Source organism: Ambystoma mexicanum, chromosome 6p, assembly GCF_040938575.1.
Source record: "Ambystoma mexicanum isolate Mex_15411 chromosome 6p, UKY_AmexF1_1, whole genome shotgun sequence".
Taxonomy (NCBI): domain Eukaryota; kingdom Metazoa; phylum Chordata; class Amphibia; order Caudata; family Ambystomatidae; genus Ambystoma; species Ambystoma mexicanum.
This window is the reverse complement of record NC_090935.1, coordinates 1,090,795,440-1,090,816,118: the sequence shown is the minus strand read 5'-3', so window position 1 is coordinate 1,090,816,118 and position 20,679 is coordinate 1,090,795,440. Positions and strand designations below refer to the sequence as shown.

Genomic DNA, 20,679 nt, shown 5'->3' with positions numbered 1-20,679 from the left:
TGGGGGTAATGTAGCTCTACAAGTGCAACCTTTAATAATGTTACTGATATCTCTGGCTTTCCAGTGCTGTCCTGTTACCATAATGCTTCTGTGGGGCATAAAGAACACCCCCTTCATTTCCCTTAATTTCCATGATTCTTGCTCTTCCTGTGGTGCGCTTCCTTGAATCTTTATTAGTTGGGTTATCAACATCTTATTAAACCTCTCTTGCACTAGCAGTGCTGTAACTGAATTCTCTTCAATACTCTTTAATACTCTCAGTGTCAAAACTCACAATTTCTGTGAAATATGCAACACTAGTGGCTTCTTGGTCTGCAGCTTCATTCCTGTAAGAGATAAAATCTGTTCGCTTAGTATGTGCTGCGCATTTAACGACCGCTAGGGTCACTGAGAGTTGTAGTGCCTTAATGAGCACATCCAATAAGGGTGCATGCTGCAATGGAGAGCCATCTGCGCGGAGGTAGACCCTCGTCTTCCAACGTGACAATCCTGTGTGTCTGGTTGATGTCAAATAGGCGGAGTCACTGTGCACCGTCACTTCCTGCCCTTCATGTTTCTCAAGTGCACAAATAAGCGCTACTAATTCTGCTGCTTGTGCTGAAAAGTGAGACGGTAACCTTGTACTTGCTACTACTTCAAATTCTCCATTTAACCTATGTCTTATTACTGTAGCGCCTGAATGCCTTTCGCCACTAGTCTGATCAATTTTTCAAAGAACCGCAAATAAAGGGAATCACCCCTCCCGCTAAAGCATTCTCTTTCACACAGGGTATATCATCATAAAATTCAACATAATTAGCACAGTCATGCACATGATCGCCTTCTTCTACTGGCTCAGCTATAAATATGGCAGGGTTCACTATTTTTACATCTTACAATTTTAATCGCTGGGTTAGAAATCATTTACCTCATAAACTAAAGCTCTTTTGGCATGTCAATGTGCCCTTGGGGTTCTCCAAAATGGCAAATAGAGCATGCTCCACAAAGAGGCTCTCAGAGCAGCCTATAACAATACTTGTAGACTTCTCAATCGCGAACACGGCAGCTGCCAAAGATTGCTCACAAGGGAAGTATCCTCTCATAACGGGGTCTAAAGTTCGACTGTAATACGCCAATGTGGTTCTCTGTGTAAGCGCTGCTGTCATGACTGTCCGATTTGTGTGCAAAAATAAATAAAATTCCTCAGCATAATTGGGAATTCATACAAATTGGTTTTTTTCAACTATTCAAATCCTTCCTCCATTTCTTTAGTCCATTCTAATTTTGATTTATCATCTTGCATTTTCTTTAATGCTTGCAGAATTGGTCTTGTGTATGTGCTGTAATCAAACACCCAGGATCTAACATAGTTAAATAGACCCAAAAACTGTTGCATCTGTTTCACTGTGTTTAGTTTTAAGGTTTTCATAACCGCCTCAGCTCTTTTCAGGTGTCACTTTCTTTCCTTCATGCAAAATCTACTGCCCTATATATAACACCTCTTCTAAGCAGTATTGTAGCTTCTCCTTGTCTACTTTAAATCCCTTGTCTGCTAGAATGGTAACCAACAGAACAGAATCCTGTCTGCACTCATCTTCTGTGGCGCTACAAATCAAGATGTCATCGACGTATAGTATATTCGCACTTTTGAGATCGATATTGAATAAATCCATCTGCAGGACTCTATTAAAGATTGATGGGGACTCAAAGTACCCTTGAGGCAGTCTAGTATGTTTCAGTCTTTTTTGGCACAACGTAAATGAAGTCAAGTCTGGTGAATCCTTGTGCAACGGGATTGGGAAAAGCACATTTTTCAAATCGATCACAGTAAAATATCGAGTTTCCACCGGGATACTACACAATATTATAGCTGGATTAGGAACTAAAGGAAACTCAGCGTCTACAATCTGGATAATCAGTCTCATATCCGGGATAAATCTCCACGATCCCCTTTTTAATCGGATACACTGCAGTATTACACAAAGATTCTGATGGCACCAGAATTCCCTGATTCATCAGTGCTGAAATAGTCTGGAATATACCCTCATCAGCTTCTCAAGACATGGGGTACTGTTTTGCTCAAGGGAACATTTCTCCTGGCTTAAGCTTTATTTTAACCTCTCCTATCCCCTTCAATAAACCTATGCCATAGGGGCCTGTGGTCCATAGGGCAATTGGCACCTTTTCCAAATCTTCCTGAAAAAATAAATGCTGGTCGTTGCCACACTATCGCCACTCGCTGTGGGACTTCCCTTTTCTCTTTTCTTATCCATTATGTAATGCTCATGAAGAACACTACTTTATCATCACTTCGGTCCTCCCTGAACATATCATCATTGGTTATGTCAGTCAATCTATACCCTTCCTCAAGAGCTATCACTGTTCTCCATTGTCTACCCTCATTGTCTATCCCTTCGAGCATTGCCATTTCCTTTCGTACTATGGCTGCTTCCATTTCTGTAGGAATAGCATGTCCACCATCCTCATCCATGGGTATTTGTGGTCTAAAAAGAAACTGATCAGGTATTCTCACAATCTTTCCCACCAGGCTAGGTAGCCATGTCGGTAAAATGCTCACTCCATATTGAAAAATCTCTGGATCTACTGGAATGCCTGGCAGAGCCTCTTGCCCTGTGAATGCCAATATGAACTCTTCCACGATTAAATAGTGTATTCCTGGAGTGGAGCACACTATTCCTTGATCAGATAATGAAATCGTCATATTAAGTTTCGTCATTAAATCTCCTCCCAAAATATTAACCGGTGTCTGGCGTGAATAGAACAAGGGAACGGACATGTCACATTCTCCTACGGAGACTGGTAATTTATCAGTAAAATGAACTTGACTTGTAGCTCCAGAGAACCCTTGAGCATTCATGGCAATACCTGACATTGGGTATTTTCCCTCTCATATACACAAATGAGTTGCTCCAGTGTCTACAAGAAAATAAAAGGATTTGCCTCCTATTGTCACACCGACCCTTAGTTCCCCTTGGGGGTCTTGTGTCACAGATAGTACTGAACACATCAAGTCACCCTGTGAGCTGTCCTATTGTGGATACAGACTCATCCCCATCCCTGTGAAAGGATTTCCTCCTACCACAGTGACACCTCCTATTGTGGGTGTCAATACTTGTCCTGTGTTTGCATATTGCTGTGTCTTCAAAGGAGCATCCTGCGACTGCCCTTGTGGAGGATTCATTTGTACTTGTCCCTGCTGTGGTACATGTTGTACTCACTGCGCTTGTGACTGATAAGACGTGTGATCTTGTGCAAAACCTTCTCTGGTCTGTGTACTATATGGTGGAGGATAAACTGTCCCCCCTCTTGAGATCTGTCCATTCTGTACATTCCCTTGGCTCCCACATATGCGCACAATATGTCCTGTTATTCCACAATTCCAACATACTGGAGGAACACTCCTATTAATCCCTCCCTGGTTATATACTTCCTGAGCATTCTGGTTCTCATTCTGTGTACCTTGAAACTCACCTCCTCTATTACCCATACCCCTGCGTCGTGGTATGAACCCATATCCACCTTGATCCACCGGGTGCAGATTGTTCGCCTGCGATGTACCCATTGCTTCCTGCATTACCAAACCTTCACCACTTGTCAATACTGCCCCTTCTATGGCAAATTTTGACAACTTTGTTCTTGTTCTTCTCTTGTAATAACCGACAATGGTGAACTATCATCAGCTGTATCTGAGCCCATGGCTTCGCTTCCATCCCTACTTGTTTTTTCATCTGCCTCTGTACTGGCTCAGGCAACCCTTGACATAAAATGTGGTAAAATAACACCACTGTCTTTTTCCACGGCACGTGAGTTTCAAGCTGTCATTTCTCCTGAATATCCTGAATGTAAGCAATAGGGTCTTCATCTTCCTTCATCTTATGTGTCATAACCATATCTGATGTGTCAGGATACTGTACCGAGTGCTCTCCAAACATATGCTCTAAACCTATTAAACGGCGCTCCATCATGCGCTGTGGTTTGTACAGTCACACTTGAATATCCCGCTCTACTCCATATGTCATCAGCTCTCTCTCCCCAAGAATAGCTGCCAGGAGACCTTTTATGTCCTATATGGCCAGCGTATTTGCTCCTGTCATTTTTCATAATCGTATATCCATTTCCCAGTGCCCGAAGTCAAACTAGGGAGCTTGCATCTTAAGTAAGCATTGTTCATCCATGACCATGGAATATATTGCAGTCTTGCTCCCCCATTTTCTAACAAGGGAAACTGTGTGAACCCTGTCCCATAGTCGGATCCTACCATTAGTCTATCCATGGCAGGGATAATCGTCCCTGTCTGTCTCCTTGTGGGTAATGATCTTAACCAGCTCACATATGGTGGTGACTCTCCCATCTCACTATGTGATCATCCTCGGGGACGCTCAGGATATGCTATAGGATTTGGTGTTCTATCTTTGGACTGTTCCAGATCCGACCATCTCACTTCCTTATCTATTTTCAGTCTTTCTTCAGGGGCACATGTGCTCCCTCCTTCTTCCCCAAAACCGGACTCTCTTTCCTCGTCCGACATCTCTAGTCCCCAACTAGTGTGACTATTATCCCCTTCATCATTATCCAGATTCAGTCTACTTAATGACAATGCTAGACATTCATCACTGAACAGGCTTTCCTCCTCACTTCGTGATTGAAGTACCTGGAATCGATCATCATTCCCTCGGGTTTCAAACTCACTATTTCGCCTTAACTGTCGATAGACCTTACCAATCCTTTCCCCAATGCTTTCTGCATCAAATCTTTCTTTGTCAAATGCAACTCTAGATGCTGCTGGCATTATTTTCTTTATCGGAAGAATCTCTTCCACTCTATCCATCGTATTTCTGGGTTCGGCCTCATTTGTTCTTTACGAACAAGACTGAAATCGAGACCTCACTGTCTCCTTTTCCATTCTATTTCTTTATCTACTTCTCTTCGCTTTCTTACATCCCTCCTAATTCTTTTTTCCTCTTGCCTTCATTCTTCTCCTCTCCTTACTCCTTCCCTTTCCTCTTCTCCCCTTTGTCTTTGTAATCTTTTGTCCCTTCATCTTTGTGCTTCTTCCTTAAACTTTATACCTTAACTTAAATCAACGTTTTTTTGTTTTTTTAACAACAAATGTGAGCAAGCACCATCAATCGCTGCTCAAGCCTCTAATTTCAGCAGCTTATCTATTCTCTTGCTTGATGTATCTGTTCTGATTGGCGCCAATCGTTTTGCTATACTCAATCACTGTTACACTGCAACTGTTTCATTTTTTTACAATCTCTATCGCTCTTTGATATTTTTACTCAACCAACAACATTCAGACTAGTCAAACATTACACATTTATAAACACTGTGATCATCTTGTCTCAGGAGGATAGCTCAGGAGCAACGCATTGACCTTAGAAGCAAAACGACACGGAGCAACACAGGTTTGATCCCTGTGTCCGCACTTAGAAACCTCTGGGTATTAAGTGCGTTATAAATAACCAATCATTATACCTTATCTCTTGCCTTCATTTATACCCTAAACAGGGTGTGAAATATCACCTTACATAATCCTGATCATGCGTTTTATATTTCACTCTACTCCAATTGGAGTTTGAGATGTCTCCTTCTAACGCTCTTGAATCAGGGCTTCTAGGTTCTACCTCTTCTCTTAACAATATTTCCCTTTACTCAAAAATTATCACAATCCCGTCACCTTATTTGCCATTCCCCTTAGCCTACTCACCATTCTATAATTGACTGGAGGCCTTCGGTATCGACTACTCCTTCAATCTGACCATCTTGCCTTCCGTCTGCAGAGCGCTTGTGGAAACCAGGCATGGATTTCGTCAAAGGAGGACCTGCCCACCATCATAGTTATTCTTGTAAATTTATTTATATTGGCTGGTCTACACAGGAAACCCTGCGATCTTCCAGCTAATGGCGGAGGATGCCCGATCATCCCAAAATCTGGAGACAAACTGGTTTGGCTCTTTTAGCAATTCGCACCACTAACACGTGAATTTAGAGCCCTTTAGTAACGTGCATGCAATGGATGGGGTCACAGAATAACTCTGAGTCCAAATAACCGAACCAACTCAGAAAGATGGCAAAGTACCGTTTTAGTATCAATTATCTAAAATAGGGAGTTACAATGGACATCAACGGACGTTCGCTCGATTTCTCTCCGTGATCTTTTCATAAAACATCGAATGTATACTAAAAATACTTCACAGGTGTCATCATACTACGTGGCAAATAATGAAAACCCTACTATGGATTGTGATAGGTGTAAAGGGATCATCTAAGTATACATTACATAGGACCTAGGATTGAGATTGGCTGCCCACTGTCAGATGGACAATATATAAATACCTCTAAAACATGTCAACTGTAAAACCATTAAGTACACGGTTTTCAATTGGTCTTCAAACTATAAGGACCTTCGTTATACAGACCTTTACAATTGGTTGGCACGACTGTGCCATGTCTGGGACATTCGGTACACTTAACAGTATGTAAACCCAGATCCAGGTGCAAGGAGGTGGACCAGATTCTTTCTCCCCACCCAATTAGCCCAACATCTCTCATCACCCATGCCATCTGCCATTAGGATTGTCTTTGAACTTGGCATTACAAAATATCCTTGTCCCTGGGAATACATAGGAATGCCAGCACTCACTATCGCTGTTCTATGACTCCAAGTTAGGCCCTATTTTCATCCTTGGCTCATGTGACAGCAGACTACGATTTGGTCCATTTTGCAGGTTTTAAATGTCTTAAATGAATGAAACTTGGCACCCTTGGTATTCTTTCTTTGCACCCTAACAAGAGATGATTCATCCTTCACACGTTCACTCCTTTCAAGAATAGAGAGCCGACCATGGCTGCTTCAGTTTTCGTACCGGGCCAGACAGCCTTGCCATGCAGTTCCACGATTTCAGCTTATTCTTACTGCGACACAATTCTCCCTTTCTTCTTCATGGGTCCTGGCTTACTAAAATGTATGATACCAGTGTCCACCTTCTATACAGTGGCGGCTCCGCATGCATTCTATTAACTACAGATAGCAAGCTTCTATGATAACTTAGTCTACCTCGCGTTTCAGCATCTGTACAATTATTGAAGTGTTGATTCTCTGCAGCACTTCGTGCACGCGTAATCTTTTTTGTATTTAAAAGTTCACTTGACTCTTTACTTCGTCATTAGTTTCTGTAGGATCGATCCATACATCCTCTTCAGCCAATATCTCGGGACGCTGCTCATGTCTTGTGTGAAATCACTAGCTTCTCTTTTTGATTCTTTTTCATATTCCTTCAGGGAGTTCCTCCCTCAAATTGTCATCCCTTCGGGGATACATTCGATAGGGTTGTCTTAATGGGTATCTTGATTCGAATATACGCTGCAGTATTGGCACAACTGCTGATGTCAAAACGGCATGAACTCAGACTTCCAACATATAGGAGGTAGGGGGCGGGACTTCCTGCAGAGGCATGTAACTGCTCCTCTACACATGGATGACCATTACGATTTATCACACAATTCCCATCCTGCCCCCTCCCACCCACACATCGCTTCTCCCTCCCACCCCCAATGCCCAAAATCAGCTCCTTGGCCCAGAATTACCTCCATGTCCCTTTTCCTTTTCTGAGTTCTTACATATGAGGCTCCTTGCCTCATAGGTAAGTATTGGGATGAGTAAGAATAGAGCTATGAGTAATGAAGATTACCCATAAGTACCAAGGGATTAAACACAAATAGTGGCGCAACATGATTGAACCCCCTTGAAATGTTGAGCTATGTTGACTCAACCTGGCTGACCTACAGAGCCGTTTCCGGACAGAACAGCACACAGCTGTTAAATGGCACCTGGGTTTCGCTGTTAACAAAAGCCCAGCAATTACTAACGTAAATCATTTCACTGTTAGTACCTGCATGCAAATTCATAATTCTTCAGGCAATTGATATCTTGATGTGGGTTTAGTACTTGCATGCCAGGGAAGTGATAGGAAGGATAGAAAGGGGACAGGAGACAGCGTATTCTCACAGCAGTCCACAAGTGGCTGTTTTCAGATTTAAAGGAGAGAGTTAACTGCTTGTTACATTGAAGGTGCACTCGAAGAATCTAATTTGAAGGCATAAAGAAACTAGATGCTCCACACAAATATGTTTTCCCCTCCCCCACTGCCCATGAAGTTAACACCTCTCTCAACATTTAAAGGGTTAGCACCTCCCCCTGACACCTTGAAATGTAAGTTTTGTTGCGCCCCTGAACACAAGCACACACACCATTCACCATACAGTCACACAGAAACACCCAGCCACCCATAAATTTAAGTGTATACCCTTTCACCAAACAGGCACACCCAGGCAGCCGCCCATACATTTAAGTGTGCACCCTTTCACCATACACTCACACAGGCAGCCACCTATACATTTAAGTGTGCACCCTTTCACCATACACTCACACAGGCAGCCACCTATACATTTAAGTGTGCACCCTTTCATCATACACTCACACAGGCAGCCACCTATACATTTAAGTGTGCACCCTTTCACCATACACTCACACAGGCAGCCACCTATACATTTAAGTGTGCACCCTTTCATCATACACTCACACAGGCAGCCACCTATACATTTAAGTGTGCACCCTTTCACCATACACTCACACAGGCAGCCACCTATACATTTAAGTGTGCACCCTTTCATCATACACTCACACAGGCAGCCACCTATACATTTAAGTGTGCACCCTTTCATCATACACTCACACAGGCAGCCACCTATACATTTAAGTGTGCACCCTTTCATCATACACTCACACAGGCAGCCACCTATACATTTAAGTGTGCACCCTTTCATCATACACTCACACAGGCAGCCACCTATACATTTAAGTTTGCCGCCTTTACCATAAAGACACACCCAGGCAGCCACCCATACATTTAAGTGTGCACCCTTTCACCATACACTCACAAACTCACACATCATAGGGTTGAGGGGAGTACTATTACTTCAAAAACAAACGGTTTCTTTTTTAAATCACTCCGACTTCATAAAGTCCTTATTTCGTTAAGGACTGAACCATAATGGAAATAATTTCTTTATGAAGGCAGAGTGACTTCAAAAAGAAACTATTTATTTTTTAAGTCATAGAGCTCCCCCTAGAGGCTTCCATGTCCAGTGGAGTATTTAGACTTTCTGCCCAAATAAGTGCACCCCCCCATTATTACTACACCTCTGCCAGGCTCTGCACCTTCACTAGATTTCGTCCCTTCAACAAAATCTGTCTGCGTTGTCCAAACTACACCCCTTCACTCCCATTTCCCCCCTCCCATTTTAGCTCCATAACATTATAAGGATGAAGGTTGCTGGAATTCGAAAGTTATTGCTTCCTCTCTATGAATTCAAGCCTGACATTTTCTATGTAATTCTAGTTAAAACAGTGTTTTTAGATCTCTGCTGCCCAAGATTTGGATAAGGCAGTGTGTTCTACAGTTGAGTGCACTGGAGGTAATTGTTACAGCTAATTGTCTACTTTCAGCTAAGTCCGAAAACAATCTTTTAGAGGAAGTGATACGAACATAGGCTGTCTGCCAACTGGACACAAGTGAGAGAAGCCTGGAATGAGGAATTTTAGTTTCCATGCTAATATCTGGTTTCTCTCACAAATTGCCTGCTTCCACTCTATGAGAAGAACATCTACTAGACTGTAATATGAATGCAACCCAACTAAATGTCTTTATCTGTTCTTGTCACATGGTAAATTTTACATATGAAATATAGGCCAGTGGTACAGGCAAATGTTATAAAAATCTATATCTTTATACATAAAAGGGACATTTGTGGATATGTGTGTGTGTCTGTTTGAAATGTTGAGCATATGTCACAACATGCTACAAACCTGAAATTTGGCATATGGGTAGGTTCTATTGTGTAAAATATACCTTTGTCTAATTATTTATTTTTTAGTAGGAATTACCTTTCGAACACGTGAACAACTGCTAGTGTTGAATAAAAAGAACTTGGCCCCCTTTTCATGGTTAGGCCTCTGGTGTTAGCAGGCAGCAAAATGGAAATAAGGCAAGTACCCCCAATCCCTTGGACTAGAACGCCATTAAAATGTGTCAAAATCACAAGTGAAATTTGTAAACTCTGCCTGGGCATAAACACTGCAGTAGAGTAAAGACAGTTGGAGAAGGCTCTTGGAATCTTTGGATGTTCATCCTCACGGTGAAGTATTGGAGAAGGGCGATCCGGAACATTCATGTGTGGGAAGCAACAGCATTCCTTGTAGCTGCACTATGCAGGCACCTCATATACCAAATTAAGTGGTACATACTGTTTACATTATTGCTGTTTGTGCAGTTGTTCAAATTACCCAACATTCCAAGAATAAAATTGAGCAATCGATCGGGCATTCCAGCACAATATTACCTTTGTGGGTGTGGTTTAGGCTATGGGTCTTGCCAGCTTGCGTTTAAGGTATTTTAAAATGTTTGTTAACTCCATAGAGTTGATTGGACTGTACAATACATAGGAACATTGAGATGTGTGTGTGTAGATATAGAACGCCTGCTGTCGTTTGAAGTACTTTTTCACAGTAAAAGTCCTACCTTGTATTTAAAATATAGTTAATGTAAAGATTACTTAAAAGCATCACAGTTATGCATTGTGTGACATACTTTGCCGTTGGTTCTCCTGGTAATACTGCGCGTGCAGCAGAATGTCATCAAAGACACATGATAAACACTTGTATATAGGCGTGTTATGAATGCCATATCATATCATCAGGGATGCCATTTGCCTGCTTAACACTGGGCAGCTTCTGTAAAAATGTGTGAATGGATATCTTTACGGGACACATATACAGCTGGGAAACAGTGTGTACCTTTGACACACAGTTTTTGTTCTCACCCTTCTATGACTTTGGGTCCTTTCACAGGTTTCTTGATGCACTTGTGCATTTATATTTACTCTTCACCATTTCAACTTCTCTGTTATTTGTTTCATGCTTCCACATTTTGGGCGGCCGCAGACCTCTCAAATGTGGACAGGAAATTAGTAATTGCTTCTGAATGTTATTTTAGTTTCACCTGTGGGAACTCTGTGCTTGACATAAGGATAGGCACGCCTTTATTATTGTAAAATGATGCATCATTTTTAATCTTTACTTTTCTGAAAGGAAAAACCTCATTTTTGCAATGGTTTAAAACATGAATGTAATTTATTTGATTATAAAAGTGATTGCCATTGTTTAACATAGTGTATGTGTGTATTGATTAGAAAGAACTCCAAAGATAATGTGAAGTAGCACCAATAAAACCAATGAGGTTGTGGCTACTTTGCAAATCAAAGAGCATTTTGGGAAGATAAGAATGACCAAAGCTTTATATCTGTCATACATGTCTGCGAGAGTTGCATCACTGAATCACTAAATACGTAAAGCACGCTGGGTTTGGTACGCATTTCCTTTTTTTATTTTCTTCTTTTTTATAATCACAAGTCACCTTAACAATAATTGTCTGGCAAATATCATGGATATATGCAAGTTTGGCCATCAAAGACTTTAGCTGTCCGAGTGGAATAACTACTAACAGCTCCAAATAGCTCGCTGTGTTGTGGACCAGCCAGACTTGGAGAAACAAAATGACAACCAGTAAATTTAAAAATAAACGAAATATATATATATATATATATGCTAAAATGCTGCTCTTCTGACAATCTGCCGGCCTAAGCCTAGTTGGCCTTGTTGTAAATACATCTCTGTCCATGTCATGGGGTGGGGGGAACCCTCGAGCTTCAAAACAAAATAGTTTATTTTTGTAGTCACTCTGCCTTCAAAAATAAATTATTTCTCTTATGCTGTAACAGAAATAATGTCTTTATGAAGGCAAAAATTATTTTTTTAAGTCCAAGCGGGCCCCCTCCGAGGACATGTGGTGGCGGGGTGGAGGGGAGCCACCGTTACGACAGTGGATGGCAGAGAAATACCAATTTCTTGACTGTATTCACATGTGAGTGGAGGGAATTCCTTTGGCATTTCAGAGATGGAGAGGAGAACAGCAGGGAGCCAGTGCCCACCATCCCTAAGCAGGTGGTACAATACCTACAGCATCATCTAGTGTTTCAGCAAATCCACCTGGTGAACATTCTTTAACCAGGCTGATGACCACCAATTGGACATCATTTGGGGCTGATACGAAAATGGGACAGTGGCTCTGCCTCCCGGCCATGCCGCTTGGCGATGTGGTGAAAATTCTGCTTCCACCGGGTCTTCAAAATAAGGGCTTTAGTACACTGCACAGCGGGGAGTTTTAACCAATTTTACTAGCCCAATGTTCTTTAAAGTGTCCCATTTCTCACAAACTGCCAAATATGGTCCTTTTGTTACAGTTTGCTGCGTAAAGTCATTAATTGTGTTTCATGAATGTGGGTCACGCTGCTTCATTAACTCACTAAACAAGCACAGTACTGGCACAAACAGTGCAACCCCTATTAAAGCGAAAGAAAACATAAAACAGGCAGTAGAACGTGAAACTTCTTTGACCTACAGGAGATATACAATATGGGTATCAGTTCAAGTGAACCTCACACAAAGAACATGAGCCGCATAGGGAGCAGCATTGAAAGCTTCCATGACTGGAAAAATACATCATGGTCAGCAACACAGCAAGCTACTATCACATACCACATGGGTACAGCATGGGAAGCAGCAGGTCCAAATTTCCTCAAAGGCCCCCATAAGTCGCACTCTATGCAGCAGTGCTGCAACATTTCCGAAAATACAATCTCTGCTCACAAATACAGCATATACAGTACCTATATGCTTGGTCCAGCAAAGGCTTCCCTCCCAAACAGAACAGGACAGGTACAGCATGGGCAAAGGCTTTCCCCAGACAGGAACAACATAGACCAGGCTATTGCAAGCTTTCCTCAAAATCCACCGGAACCGCATGGGCAGGACCAATGGATGATTTCCACAAGCAGGTACAACATGTGCAGTGCACCTTTGACCTTCCATAACAACCACGTAAACATACGCCATGGACAGGGCTAGTGCAAGATCCCATCCAAGACAGATTCTCCAATTATAACACAAGAGCAAACGGTTCAGCGTAGTCAAGTGAAAGTTGCCTCACAAAAGAAAATCAATGCAAGCATGCTTCCAAACAGGTAAAGGTATAGACTGGACAGGTAAGTGCATGTGTCCCTCAGAGGTGGGTATAAGTGAAGCATGGACAAGTCTATTACAGGTGTCCCTAACAAACTGTCACGTGGATAGCATGAGCAGGGCCAGGCAAGCTTCCCCCATAAACACAGTATGTACAGGGTTACTACAAGTTTCCCTCACAAACAGGTGCAACATTGGCATGGTCAGTGCAGGTCTTGTGCAAAAATATAGTGGCACAGCATGCCAGGGCCAGTGTAGGGTTTCTTCACAAATATGCACAAGAAAAGCATTCAGCATTGGCAAAGAAACGGGTTGCAAGAGCCTGTGCACACTTCACTCAAATTGGTACATGTATGGCACAAACAGAATCAGTGCATGTTTCCCTCACAACTGAAATGGGAACAACAGGTACAAGGGCAGTGCAGGATCTCCTCCTAAACCAGTACAGGTACAGCATGGTCAGAACCAGGGCAAGCTCCCTCGACAGACAACTTGCACAGATTAGGCAGTGGCAGCACTTGCAACAAACAGGTCCAGTATAAAGAGCCACACAGCCTGCTAGCTCCCATGCATGTGGAGTGCTCTTCTTTCATATGACCCTCTGACCCAATCAGCATTGCCTACCAGTGACCGTGTGCTGGCTGGGGAGTGGGGCAGGTACAGTGTGTGCACTGTGCATAATTGCATGTTTTCTGCCCTCTGTCTCGTCAATGGCTCATCACCAGACTTACTTGTGTGGACTGGAAAGGTCAAGTGAAGAAGCATAGGCGGTAAGATCAGTTGTTGCTGGCCTGCACAACACACACGTGTGTGCAGACACACGTACCTGCTATTGCATTGCACCCCCAAGTCTGCCCAGTATTTCCATTAGCCAATCTCAGGAGGTTGGAGGGGACAGCCTGGGAGCATGTACTAAGACAGCAGGGCAGAGTAAGTTGGTTGAAGCACATGTGACCTTTCGATGTACAAGTGTACTACAAAGTACGATCAGTGTCTCCTATGTTTAATAGCACTCCCACTGCTTTATTAGTTGATTAGGCCCTGTTTTTAAGTGACATCAGTTTGGAGGGTCAAACCTTTTTCCATTAACAACTTGCTAGTATGAACTTCCAAAGTGTTCAATAAGTGTAATACATTTCACTGTAAATGTAATGTTTGACCAGCATTTTAACATCAGAACTTTGACTGAGTGCTATGCCGTTACCCTCAACATGCACATATTCTCAGCCAGCATGTTTATCTTGGATTTACAACCTGTAATGGATGTAAATATACTGGCAAAGACAGCAAGACTTGACCATACTGTTATGTGTAGCTTTCAACTTTAGCACAGAAAAATGTACATTAATTGGGCATCTTTGTTACATTTCCAAGAAATGCTAGATAATGCTTGCAGCTCTTTAGTCACCCAAGTACAGAGAATGTCACCTTCTAAATAGGGTGTGTGCCCAAAATAAAGTCTATTTATTTAGGAAGTACTTTTAAAGTTGCATGAATAAATATGTATGACTTCCACTTGAGAGAAAAAGCTGCTGCAAATCAATTATGGAGCCAGTACTCAGAGTCAGACCTTCCAGCATTGCCTAAAAAGGTACATCTATCAGGTTGCTCCTGCTAATGCAATGGTTTAAGCATACATGCTGCCAGCACAGCACACTTTGCCCTATTCTGAGATTATGTGGATAGTGACCTTTAACTCCTTGCATGATATGATATATGATAGGTTATTTATAAAGCGCTTAATACCCAGAGGTTTCTAAGCGTGGACCCGGGGATGAAACCCGTGTGGCTCCATGTCGTCTCGGTTCCAAGGCGAGCATGTTGCTACTGAGCTATCCTCCCGAGGCATGAGACCCCTGCACCCACCCCCATCTTCTTCCTGCTCCTCCCTATCAGGTGTATTTCGCCTGACCCATGTTGTGCCGCCAGAGGTTCCATGAGGGTTCTACGATGACTCGACTTACCTCTGAGAGTGCCCTGGGTTCTGCCACATTATTGTATCACCATTTCTTCCTGCTAGGCCTTTACTTGAGAACCTGAGCCAGATCATGTTCTGCTAAAAAAAGGTGTCAATAAGCAATAGCCCTGCTACCACTGTCATGTTAGATACTCCTAGAAATGCTGGCAATGTGATTTGAAGCAGGGCTCCCCCTAATTGCAGGAGGACATTATGCAGCTACTTTAACTCAGAATGGTTTGCATCTCTTTTGTACTTCATGAAAACAGTGGGAATACCTGCTCTTTGTTACCTCCTGCTGGCCAGCAACCTAGGCGGCAGCCTAGTTTTCCTAGTGCTTACACCAGCCCTGCTTCCAGCATCAGGTAGAACCTCTAGCAGTTCAATGGTGCGCTTGGCGATGACTGGGTCTCGGGCAAGCAACCAACTATAGCTTATTAACTTCCTCCATTTTATTGATGACCCGTACCACCTCTCCAGAGTAGCAGCCTGTGGAAGATGTCAGGTCCTTCTCCAGAACCTCCTCCTCACCCAATAGAACGTATGGGTCATCAATCTCTATGGTCAAGGAACATTTAAAAAAGTGTTTTAAAAGTTTTTTTAAAAGTAAACATTGAAATAGGTTCCTGCAGAACACCAAAAAAGGAACACAAACGACAAAAAAGGTAAAAAGGGAAGGATAGGCATAAGGTTATGAAGGAAAGGGAAAACACACTTCAAAAGCTGAAAAATAATGAAGAAGTCAACATGTCCTCTACACTACTCTTTTACTACACAGCAATTGTCATTTGATGGGTATACCACATCTATCCAGGTGAATTCCACCATGTTGACGAAAGAATCATATTTGATAGTTTCCACACAATCCACTTTTTTGAGCCTATCCTAAAGTAGTGCCAGCTTGAACGAATAGTCGAAACATCGCAACTGTTAGCAAACATCGAGGAACCGGGCATACATCTCGGCTCTAGCGAATCAGCATCAGGCAAGAGAATCATTGGGCTCTGAAAGAGGGCCAAGTGATGCTCGTCCAAAAATGTCAGAACATCTTTACACTAAACCTCCACGGATACTTTTCCTGGACTCTCTCTCGCTTTCTTCTCTCTCTCACGCTCTCTCTCTCTCTCTCTACGTCCTCTTTGCACTCTAATAGGCAATGCATTTGTTGATGTGCTTTCTGTTTTTGCAGTACACGCGACAGCTTGGCGTTGTCAGCAAACACCCTAATATTTAGTTTTCAAGAGGATAGGAGGCACACCCAATACGCTTCTACTTCTATATGTTAGGAAGGTCGCATGCCAGCCCTATTCAAAACTAATTAAATAAATAAATAATGAGACCTTTCAAGCATGGCTTAATATAAACATCCTCTCAATGTTTTAAGCCAACAAACTGTATATGAATTCTATAAACCTGTTTGATTACTATTATTATGTGAAGTGTGGTAATGCACCCCTTGCGTTAAATGCCTATACTCGTGCGCTCATTCCAAAGTCGTGCGCATGCGTATTACCAACACTTCGTTTTCATAAATATTGCAAAGCAAACGTTTCAGGATCACTCGGAAAAGTCTTCCTTGTGTAAATTGCTTTCTGATTTTCTATTATTTGCAGAGGAGAGTACGGGCCGTGAAGTGAAAATCGTGGAGGCTGACTTCACAAGAGCTGATATTTATGAAGACATTCAGAACAGCCTCCAAGGACTCGAAATTGGGATTCTGGGTACGGTATCCATCACAGCTTAAACTCCTCAATCAGATGTTTTCTGACATGTTAGAAATGCAATCTGCGCCTGAAGCAGCCATGCTCTGTCAATGCAAGTGGAGATATTTCAGGTTGAATAATACGATTGAAATATGTCAGAGCATAGGGAAAATGCAGAAGTTATTTTTTATTTAGGCTATCTTGCACCACCTATAAATTGAAACTATTGCATTAGAATATAGATAGGCAGACTGGCATATGAGGAGGGACACACATCTTGTAGGTATTGTTTGGCTATTTGTCCACTCATTGGCTGCCCGTGGCCATGCTAGTCCCTATGGCCATTCGCACCCACTTCTTGCCTCTTCCCAGCCAAAACACCCACTCATGGGAATTCTTTGAACTTGCTTTACTCACGCCGTAACATCAAACCCTGCACTCAAAGTGTATGCCAGTGTTTTTTCAAAGCAGTCTTCTGCGAGTTAATGGCTTAATTGGAGATGTAAACGCTCTACTGGTGTAATAAAAATGTCTTCACCAGGTCTGCCTGCAGTCACTCCATTTATAAGACCTATGCATGCCCTTCACTGAAGTCCTGTTAAAGACAAGCACTGGCAAAGCCAACAGTTTTGGCTGCTGTATAAGTATTAGGAATTAGCCAGGCACTGCAATTAGATTTCCAGGTATTTGCACCTTGTTTCACCTACTTCCATCAATGGGCAGTTAATACCACTACGGCAGTACCCAGCATGTGATTTTCCCATGCCTATACAAAAGCCCAAACTGATGGCATTGCCAATATTTGTTTGACTTTCACCTGAGCTTGTTTAACCTGTCATCCACCTATCCACTTACCGTCTCCTACTCAACAATATAGCGATAAGCATCGCGTTTTCCGGTGAACAGGGGAAGGAACAGGCTGTTAGCCGAGGCTTTGGCAGGTAAGGCATAACAGGGGCTTCAGGGAGGGATTGTGGCTGTAACCACCTCTGTCTGTTACTTACTTGGCACCTCAGGCAAACGTCTTAGCTGTTGATAGCTTTTCTTCTTAGTAAAATCGGCTTTGCCTGAAAAATAGTGTGGGACGCCTACAACATAGCAATGGGATGTATGTTTTTGAGCTTGATATGGACCTTATGCCGGGGCATTTAAGGGTTTACGTCACAATTCCAACTACGCCTGATTACGAGTGCCAGCGGTACAGTGTAAATCCCCATTCATGGAGTTCCATAGGACTCCACGAGGGGATTTGATATGATATGGTATGATATGATATGATATGACATTTTTTTTTTTTTTTTTGTGTATGTTCATTTAGAACTTTACAAAAAGACGAGAAGATAGTTGCGCAAAGAAAACAAAAACAAAAGTCCAGTAACTGCACGAGGGTGGGACCATCAACCCTCTATCCTCTGCAGAGTATGTTGCAGTATTTTGATTGTTGCTAGGAGCCAGGAGGTTCGATCCCCTCCTATAAGTCTTTTCCAGCAGATGTCTTCGTCCCACCCACATTCCTCTGAGCTGAAGTGCTTTATGTAGGCCGATCTCAGATCTAGGGTTTCTGGGCATGAGAGCAGTAAGTGCCTGATGGATTGTGTTTTGGCGTTGCACAGACGACACGTGTTGGGGTCAGATAGGCCTCTGATGTTTAGAATCTCGTTGGTTTCGAGCAGGTTCAACCTGGTTCTTAGCATGTAGTTTCGTGCCCCCCTGTTTGGGAATTTTCGGAGGTATTGCATCAGCTCGTTTAGTTTAGAGAGCGAAGGGGGAAGATGAAGAAGGAGTTTATTTTTGGTGTCTAGATCTTGAGTCTGGATCCAGTCTAATTCTTTCAATTTCTTGTAAACTCTCGAAGGATTTGGGATGAGGTCAGCTTCCGAGCACATCACTGAATCCAAAAGGGACGTATTTTTGCCTTTCCAAGTTGTTAGCATTTTGACTTTGCCACTTTGTAGTTCTTTGTTCAACAGGCCAAAGATTTGGTCACTGTCGGCCGTGATACATTTCCTGAATAACCTGAGTGAGTTTAGGTTGACTGTTCCTGTTAGTGACAATAAGCTTAGCTCCCGGCGGATTGCAGCAATGGATGTGGAATTTGGGAGACCCAGGACCGTTTTCCAGAACTTGCTCTCCAGTTTTTGCCAAGTTCTTTCTGGGATTGTTGGAATAGCCTCAGCTCTGTAGGTAATTGAAGGGACAACTTTTTTCTTGTAAAAGTCTATTGCCGGGATGCACGAAAATTTGCCAAATTTTGAATCGATCGCCTTTGCTTGAGAGGCTAGTTTCTTTAGCTTGGTTTCCAAGGCGCTCTGCATAGATAATTCATTTTTCGAGGGGTCAATCTGGACGCCTATATATTTATAGTCGGTGACCCTCTCGATCTCTTTTCCCTCAAGGAACCATTTGAATTTTTCAGAGGTTTTGTTTTTCTTCTGGCCTCCTTCCAGTATAATTATTTTTGTTTTTTCTTGGTTTATTTTTAAGTTGTTTTCAGCAGTGTAGCTCAAGAGGTTGGATAGCTGTCTCTGGAGGCCGATCTGGGTCTGATCCAGGAGTATTAAGTCATCAGCATACAACAGATGGCTTATTTTCGAGGATGCGAGAGCCGGTGGAAAAGTATGCTCCAGATCTTCTGAGTCTCCGTAATCGCCGATATATGCAAGAAACAGTGCAGGAGCTAGCGGGCATCCCTGTTTTACCCCTTGCCCAATCTGAATTTCGTCTGATAGGGTGCCTCTTTGGGAAAGTCGAACCCTGAGGGAAGGGTCCGTGTGGAGAGATTTGATTGGTTGTAGTATTTCCTGTGGGCAGCTCCACCTCTCCAGTTTTTCCCATAAGCGAGATCTGTCAACAAGGTCAAACGCCTGTAAGAGGTCGATGAAGGCGATAAAGATTCGAGATTTTTTTTCCTAGGCTTTGCTTTTCAAAGTGTTGATCGCTAAGATGTTCGCCGCCGTGCCCATGTTTTTCTTGAAGCCCGATTGGTATTTGTCGTTGCATGGGGCAGATTCAGCCCAAGATTGAAAGCCGTTCAGAAGCAGACTTCCAAAGACTTTGCCAATGCAGTCCAACAGGGCAACTGGAAGGTAATTTCGGGGATCAGTAATGTCCCCCTTTTTGTAGATGGGAACGATGATTGCTTTTGTCCAGGACGGCGGCAGGGATTTCTGCTCAGAACATTTCTGAAAGATGGAAGCTAACAGCGCTGCCCATTCCTGACAGTTATTTTTCAGGTCGATGTTTGAGATCCCGTCCGGGCCCGCTGCTCTGGAGATCTTCAGTTTTTTGATATGGTTGCTGATTTCTTGTTGGTCGTCCAGTTGGATCCAGGCTGACGTCTGGTCTATGATATCCCGGCAGGTGGTTTGAGCGGGGACTTGGAAGACCGTAGAGAAGTGTGTGATCCATTTGTGCTCCGGCATGGTGTTGATTGGAGAGTTGTTTATTGAAGGCACCGAAGATTTCAGCAAAGACCAGAATTCTTTGGCTTTGTTGCCACTGATGGCTTTTAGCATGATTTCCGCGTCTTGTTGGAATAGTCGGTGTCGGTGTTCTTTCACTCATGATTTATAGGTTACGATTACCGATTTTAGTTTTTCTTTATTTGACGGATCGTTACCTAGTTGTCTTTTGAGTTTTTGGAGCTCCCTTCATTTTGTCACCAGGGTGGAATCATAAGCATGCTTTGGAGATGCGGAGGCCGAGGCTTTCTGTTTTAAGTTCACCCGGTGTTTTAACAACAGAGGTACATAGTCGAGACTGTTTGCGCCCTTAGATCTTTCTTCCCCAGTATAATTTGCCAACAAAGATTTAACCGCTCAAGTTGTCAAGTTTAGGCGGTTTCCCCGGGCGTTTGATTCTACTTCCATGGTGTAGGG

The 20,679-nt window shown here is 42.8% G+C and overlaps 1 protein-coding gene across 1 annotated transcript in view; it reads left to right on the top strand.

Moving 5' to 3' along the window:
• The window catches only part of HSD17B3 (hydroxysteroid 17-beta dehydrogenase 3), a 1,348,454-nt gene that overhangs the window by 874,728 nt on the left and 453,047 nt on the right, over positions 1-20,679 (top strand). The window contains exon 4 of the mRNA XM_069625697.1: positions 16,712-16,819. Within this exon, the coding sequence (XP_069481798.1) occupies positions 16,712-16,819 (108 nt within the window). The remainder of the gene's footprint in view (positions 1-16,711; positions 16,820-20,679) is intronic.